The sequence below is a fragment of the Salvelinus namaycush genome, unplaced genomic scaffold (assembly GCF_016432855.1).
Source record: "Salvelinus namaycush isolate Seneca unplaced genomic scaffold, SaNama_1.0 Scaffold35, whole genome shotgun sequence".
Lineage (NCBI taxonomy): Eukaryota > Metazoa > Chordata > Actinopteri > Salmoniformes > Salmonidae > Salvelinus > Salvelinus namaycush.
This window is the reverse complement of record NW_024060452.1, coordinates 469,050-476,661: the sequence shown is the minus strand read 5'-3', so window position 1 is coordinate 476,661 and position 7,612 is coordinate 469,050. Positions and strand designations below refer to the sequence as shown.

General features: G+C 40.1%; 1 protein-coding gene across 2 annotated transcripts; it reads right to left on the bottom strand.

Annotated features, from left to right (window-relative positions):
* Positions 1 to 738: 738 nt before the first annotated feature.
* On the bottom strand, positions 739 to 6,565 carry LOC120040407 (gastrula zinc finger protein XlCGF57.1-like). 2 transcript variants are annotated; one of them, XM_038985574.1, is made up of 2 exons: positions 6,319 to 6,565; positions 739 to 2,568 (listed from the first exon to the last, which is right to left on the bottom strand). In XM_038985574.1, exons 1-2 carry the CDS (start codon positions 6,482 to 6,484, stop codon positions 1,181 to 1,183), a joined length of 1,554 nt encoding a protein of 517 aa, XP_038841502.1. In that variant the 5' UTR covers positions 6,485 to 6,565; the 3' UTR covers positions 739 to 1,180. The 2 variants fall into 2 exon arrangements, 1 of the variants encoding a protein (XP_038841502.1); XR_005475641.1 differs by lacking the exon at positions 6,319 to 6,565 and adding an exon at positions 3,737 to 4,459 and having other exon boundaries at positions 2,463 to 2,568.
* Positions 6,566 to 7,612: the final 1,047 nt, after the last annotated feature.

The following is a 7,612-nucleotide window of genomic DNA, read 5'->3' as shown; positions in this document are numbered from 1 at the left end:
TTTATTCTGTTATCAGGTGGTTATTATGTTTTTAGGTGGTTATTATGTTATCAGGTGGTTATGTTATCAGGTGGTTATTATGTTATCTGGTGGTTATTATGTTATCAGGTGGTTATTCTGTTATCAGGTGGTTATTATGTTATCAGGTGTTATTCTGTTATCAGGTGGTTATTATGTTATCTGGTGGTTATTATGTTATCAGGTGGTTATTATGTTATCTGGTGGTTATTATGTTATCAGGTGGTTATTATGTTATCAGGTCAGAAGCAACTTTTTTAATGAATAACATAACTTCCCTGTAAACAATAATGAGTCTTTAGGACCTCCCGGGACGTCACAAAATGGTCGCCTAAAGTAGTCAGGATGTTCTGTCATGGTCCCCTAGAGGTTTTTTGTCTAGTTCCTGGAGACGTCACCTGATGTACAGAAAGAAACCCCCCCCTGCCCTACATACATAGACTTGAATTCACTGGCCACTTTCATAATGGAACACTAGTCACTTTAATAATGTTTTCATATTTTTGCTTTACTCATCTCATATGTATATAATGTACTCTATTCTACTGTATTTTAGTCCATGCCACATTGATCATCTTAATATTTATATATTCCTAAATTCCATTCTTTTACTTTTAAGTTTGTGTGTATTACTGTGAATTGTTAGATATTACTGCACTGTTGGAGCTAGAAACACAAGCATTTCGCTACACCCGCAATAACTTCTGCTAAACACGTGTATGTGACCAATACAACTGTATTTTATTTGGAACCATGTATTCTGTTAAGGTTAGTGATACACTGTTTAGCAAAACTGGTGTTAAAAAAAAAATAATAAAAAAAAAAAAAAGGTACTCAATGACAATATGATTACATTTGACATGATCACTTAGTAGACTTTTCAATATGACCCAACCTGGGATTTGAACTGACAACCTCTGGATTTGGGATATGCTGATCTTCCTGCTGGGCCACAAAATCTGTAGAATTTCAGAAGTCCTCGACACATTCATACCCATAATACATCTCTGCACTTAACAAAATAGTGCCATCTGCACTGCTAATTTAGTCATCACTTAATCTGACTATTCTGACTTAATTTACTTATTCCAGCTATTGTGTCTATGAGAGTGTACTCACATTCTGCCTTTTTATTTTCATCTTCTGACTAAAGACATTTGTCTTAATTTTTCTTATTTTTCTTCCTTTGTGGATGTTTTTCACGTGTCAGTAAGTTAGACTTTTGAGTGAAGCTTTTCCCAAAGTCAACACAGCTAAGTGGGTTCTCTCCTGGTTTCTCTCCTGTGTGAGTCCGTTTATGGTTTCTTAGGTTCCCCTTCTGAGTGAAGCTTTTCCCACAGTCATCACAGCTAAATGGTTTCTCTCCTGTGTGAGTCAGTTTATGGTAACTTAGGTTCCCCTTCTGATAGAAGCTTTTCCCACAGTCATCACAGCTAAATGGTTTCTCTCCTGTGTGAGTCCGTTTATGGTTTCTTAGGCTCCCCTTCTGAGTGACGCTTTTCCCACAGTCATCACAGCTAAATGGTTTCTCTCCTGTGTGAGTCAGTTTATGGTTTCTTAGGTCCCCCTTCTGATAGAAGCTTTTCCCACAGTCATCACAGCTAAATGGTTTCTCTCCCGTGTGAGTCAGTTTATGGTAACTTAGGTTCCCCTTCTGATAGAAGCTTTTCCCACAGTCATCACAGCTAAATGGTTTCTCTCCTGTGTGAGTCAGTTTATGGTTTCTTAGGTTCCCCTTCTGATAGAAGCTTTTCCCACAGTCTCCACAGCTAAATGGTTTCTCTCCCACTCCTGTGTGACTCTTCATGTGCTTGGACAGATATCCTTTGAGTTTGAAGGTCTTGCTACAAACAGGGCAGGTGTAGGGTTTCCCACTGTGACAGAGGCTGACATGGGCCTTCAGTTTACAGGTGGAGTTGTAGCGTTTTCTGCAGAAACGGCATTCATTGAGTCTCTTCTTGGAGAGAGCAACATGCCTCTGCAGGTCAACTTTCAGAGCAAACATTTCGCCACAGTCAGGGCAGTGGTGAGTTTTTCTAGACGTGGTGCTGGGTTTGAAACAGTGCTCCACCACTGATGGGTTTGGATTCAATGATGAGCTGGGATCCAATGGTGGGCTGCTGTCAAGTCCTACTGGGTTTCTGCTTACGGCTGAGCATTGGCTGACATTGTTCTGATTATCTGGAGGGTCACAGTGAATGTTGAGGCCCTTAAGGTGGGTCACAGTAACAAAAGGTGTGAGATCCACTTGTTTAGGGTCACTCTCTCTGTTCTCCACAGTCTGGGTTTGGGGAGAAGTGAAGGGCTGAAATGGGCCCTCCTGATCACATTCACTTTTCACACAGGAAGGAGTGAATTTGAAATCAGCCTCCAGACCTTGAAGCTGCTCTTCTTCCTGACTGGTCCTGAGATCCTCCTGTTCCTCTTTAATCTGTGGAAGTTCTGGGTTCTCCTGCCCCAGACTGGGGCTCCACTCCTGCTCACAGTGCTGCTGCTGCTGCTCAGGGAGAACCTCCTCTTCAGAGAGAGCGAGAGAGAGCTGCAGGGAGTCTGGAGGAAAGGAGAGAGGAGCAGAGGTTATCTATAGAGCCTTTAGACAGTCGTCACTAGCTGGCACAGCCATAAACCCTGCCTATTTCTAAAATGCATCTTCTTAAAGCAGAACTGAACTCAAGAACCAATTTCTCTCGTTGAAAACAGCATGTGACACCGATATGTCAGAAACATTTCTTCCTGTGCCAAAATGGTTGGTACAATTTGGTCATAAAGTATCTTCCAAAACTGAGTTGTGAGATTTGAGTACAAGAGTTCGTCATGACTTAGAGGATTGGGTTTTGATTTCGACAATACCCTTTGAATTGTGTCGGGGACAACTGTAGCATTTTAGCTAAACCTTCCCCTAACTTTTACCCAATTAATTCTTAACCTGCTACGTAACTTTTACATAAATTCACCTAACCTTTGTTGTTAGTTCTCCTAACCACCAATGTAAATTCTCCCCATAATTTTCCTTTGTTGTTATGGTGCAACAGGCAACATGGTCTCAGAAAAATAAGTATAATACTATAGCTCCTCAAATACTAATGATAAGTTAGGTCATCCAATTCGTATGCTATTGTACAACCAGGTAAGACGTATGATACTATAGCTTCTCTAATTCATATGATATTGTATGACGGCTATGACATGCATAATTTAACCTAATGTAATATATCATACTAAATGTAGGGAACGGATTGACTTACCAAATCCTACAAATTGTTCTGAGACCAAGTTGCAGGTGCTTCGAAGCATGCGGAACATTTTTCAAAGTAGTCTGATCCTATACAAAAGTACAGCTGATGCTTGTATAAAATGTAAATTACCCCGTAATCAATGACATCCGAAGCTTTGTTTGATCACATGCTTTTTAGAAACGTGTTTTGCAAAATGTGAGATTACACCGATTTCTTTTTAAAGTTACAATTGAACAGTAGCTCAGCAGGTGGGGTTGGAAACCATCGAACACTGACGATAAGACAGGGTCGAATCACGGCAAAAGCACAATATTTAGATTAATTTTATCTGCACATTGTTGTTCTAATAATATATTTCATTTAGTAGGCTACATGATAGGCTTTTGTCACACTCATATCCTCCTAAATAACGGCATAGATTCAGTTTTAGAAGTTTTTTTTGAATTGAGGCAATAAAGGGAAGTGGAATATAAGATGCCTACCTCGTATTCTTACTATTTAGGTGTTCAAAGCCCGTGACTAACCACCGTGACTAACCACCGCGCCACAGAGTTTTGATTTACGTTTTTTTCAAATCAATTATCTGAACATCAAATGCTGCTGTTTATTTCTGATCAGCACGTCACTAGTGTGCATTGTTTTAAGTCTGTGGCTGCAGATCAGATGTTTTCTGGACCTTTCCCCCCCAGACTAAAGGTCCAGAAGCTTCTGTGCATGTGTTTATTCTCTACTTCACGCAGTCTCTGCTCTACTCGTAAAGAACAGGTAACTCTGGCAAATGGTGCTAATTTAATAAAGTTATATCAAAGCTGAATCAATGTCTGCAAGATCTTATAAATGATAGTATTCTACATAACAGAAGACAGCATAACGTTACTGTAAGACAGAAACACCAACGCATTTTTCTCTAATGTGGCCAAGACTCAACAAGGTGCCACTAGGCAAAATACACAGGTAGGCTATGCTACAGTTTGACAGCACCATCTGCTCTAAACTTCACTGTGCATCATTCATAACAACACTGTATAACTCAAGAAGATCTAAACGTAAATCCCCATGAAACTGATTAACATCAAATTAGGGCCGAGAAATACCAGTATCACGATACTCGTTAGTATCATGGCAAGCAAACAAAACACGAAGAGGATTTAACTTCTTTAGGAAAACAGACCTAATGTTGGAAACAAACATCATTATGTTGTCATCCAAAGACACATTTATTTTCCAAGCCATAATACACAATATGTTACATACAGCAGGTTTTGAAGAACCAAAGAGTTTGATCTGCTTGGTGTTTTCATTGGAAAGAATATTGTGATACTGGTATTGTCCCGGCCCTAGATCACATGGTTGCTATGCAGATGCTGCATGGACGTTACACCGGTAAACATTTCAAATGTGTCATTCACGGTTGACAGTGAGAAATGTGAAGGGAAGTAGACCACAAAAATGTATTTGTAAAGAAACACAAGCGCAGAACGTGATCAACACGTGGGACATAAATTCGGGGAAAAAAATGCAGGTGAAAAGTTGGATCCGCAGCCACACTTTTGTTTTAAACGCTACGAGTAATGCACCGTTTCTCGGCTACGGAGCTATAAATGAACTGGAGAGTGTCCAAGAATGACGACCGTTGTTTCTAACATAATCCACTCACGTTTCGTGGTTTCAGCCATCTTCCTAGATCTGGTTTAACTGATACGACTACACCTACGTACTAGCACAGTGCACACTGGACAGATGGCAGTATCGTACGAACATGTGTAACGGATGTGAAATGGCTAGCTAGTTAGCGGGTACGCGCTAATAGCGTTTCAATCAGTTACGTCACTTGCTCTGAAACCTAGAAGTAGTTTCGCCCCTTGCCCTGCAAGGGCCGCGGCTTTTGTGGAGCGATGGGTAACGACGCTTCGTGGGCGACCGTTGTTGATGTGTGCAGAGGGTCCCTGGTTCGCGCCCGGGTCGGGGCGAGGGGACTGGTCTAAAGTTATACTGTTAAACATGCTCCACCACCGGGAACTCTGCCAGAGCACGTGGACAGTTAAAGGTCATGAACAGTCAAAAATCATGTTTTTCATGAAACTTGAAGGAAACCAGATCAAAGTATGATGACAAAAGTATGACAAATGACTGTTGCTTCTTCATTGATAAAGTTTGATCATAGAGTTTCTGGTTCCCTCCCATGTCAAACACTTGGATATATTATTAAGGGTTAAGGTGATTATTAAGGGGATCACCTTCATTTTAATCAAATCAAATTTTTTTAGTCATGTAGGTGGAGTTATTAAAGTGACTATGTTAAGTTGGATTAAAATAAACGTAGGTGACAGTGAGGTCATTTCATTTTTTGATGTTTATAATGTTAATATCTTCAGATGTAAATGTTAGAAAATAATTCAATGTATGTTTTGGGTACAAAGGTGGCGGTGGGGTTATGGTATGGGCAGGCATAAGCTAGACAACAAACACAATTGCATTTTATCGATGGCAATTTGAATTCACAGAGACACCGTGACGAAATCCTGAGGCCATTGTCATGCCATTCATCCGCTGCCATCACCTCCTGTTTCAGCATGACAATACACAGCCCCATGTTGCATGGATCTGTACAAAATTCCTGGAAGCTGAAAATGTCCCAGTTCTTCCAAGGCCTGCATACTCACCAGACATGTCACCCATAGAGCATGTTAGCGATTTTCAGGATCGACATTTAGGACAGTTCCAATTCCCGCCAATATCCAGCAACTTCGCACAGCCACTGAAGAGGAGTGGGACAACATTCAACACGCCACAATCAACTGCCTGATCAACTCTATGTGAAGGAGATGTCCCCCTGCATGAGACAAATGGTGGTCACACCAGATAGTGACTGGTTTTCTGATCAACCCACCTACATTTTAAGGTTTCTGTGACCAACAGATGCATATCTCTATTCGCAGTAATGTGAAATCCATAGATTAGGGACAAATTATTTTATTTCAATTTCCCTATATGAACTGTAACTTTGAAATTGTTGCGTTTATATTTTTGTTCAGTGCCACTATCTGTAGATCTACATACGAACCTATCCTACATAGTTGTATCTCCGGTGTGATCCGCAGCAGTCTCCGTAGCCGATCATTCTCCTCGCGGTACTCCGATACCGTTTCTTCAACTGCCCCGAAAATCTCCACAGCTGCCGCAGTTAAACGCTCATTTAAAAACACACGAAACGACTGTAGTTTAGACATGTTTCTGTCGACTGAGAGTTGGCTATTGCGCTAGTATGGCTTCGTCCTCGATGAAAAAGTTGTGGTCACAACAACAACAAAAAACCCGCGCTCAGTTGTACTTCCGTGTTGTCTTGTTCTGTTTTTATCAGCGGGTAACGAGCCCAGAAATAAATCACAGCGCCCCCATGGTGATGGGGTTTTACTACGCGCTACAGACCAATGATACTGGGAATAGATACTGTAGTGCAGGGATTCTTGAAAGACGGGACAAACTCTACCCTTTTCACACAAATATTTTTCTTAATATTAACATTTGAAATATACATTTTGATGGACCCAAATACTCTCCTAATTATTACATTTCTTTCTGAAAATGCAACTAACTGGATTTATGGCAACTTCATTAGATACAATTAAAGGTATTTTCTTTTTTACATTGTCCAACAAGTGTTTACAGGCCTTGATTGTTTCATTCTAACATTAAATTATTCAAATATGTAATACAAATCTCCAAACGTTTTGTTTTATAGCGCTATATCAGGGATGGGCAACTGGTGACCCGTCCTGTTGAAGGCCCTCTGATCAATTTATGTAAAAAGTAAATATATATTTTTTTTAATCAGTTGGGGTCTCCACTTATTGTTGAGAGTTAGAATATCTAATGTAATGTAGTAAAATACACAAGGTGCAATGTTGAAATTTGGTTGTGCATCAGCAGTTTCTCTCTTGTCAGCCACTGACAGTCACTCACTTAGCCTATGTCAGCAAAATATTTTTAGACAAGGAAATGAGTTTAGCGGCCAGCTATCTAAACTTGGTAATCATGGTCAAATAACCGGATGGCGGGACCCCATTGATTTGGTCTCACTCAGATAATACACTGCTCAAAAAAATAAAGGGAACACTAAAATAACACATCCTAGATCTGAATGAATGAAATATTCTTATTAAATACTTTTTTCTTTACATAGTTGAATGTGCTGACAACAAAATCACACAAAAATTATCAATGGAAATTAAATTTATCAACCCATGGAGGTCTGGATTTGGAGTCACACTCAAAATTAAAGTGGAAAACCACACTACAGGCTGATCCAACTTTGATGTAATGTCCTTAAAACAAGTCAAAATGAGGCTCAGTAGTGT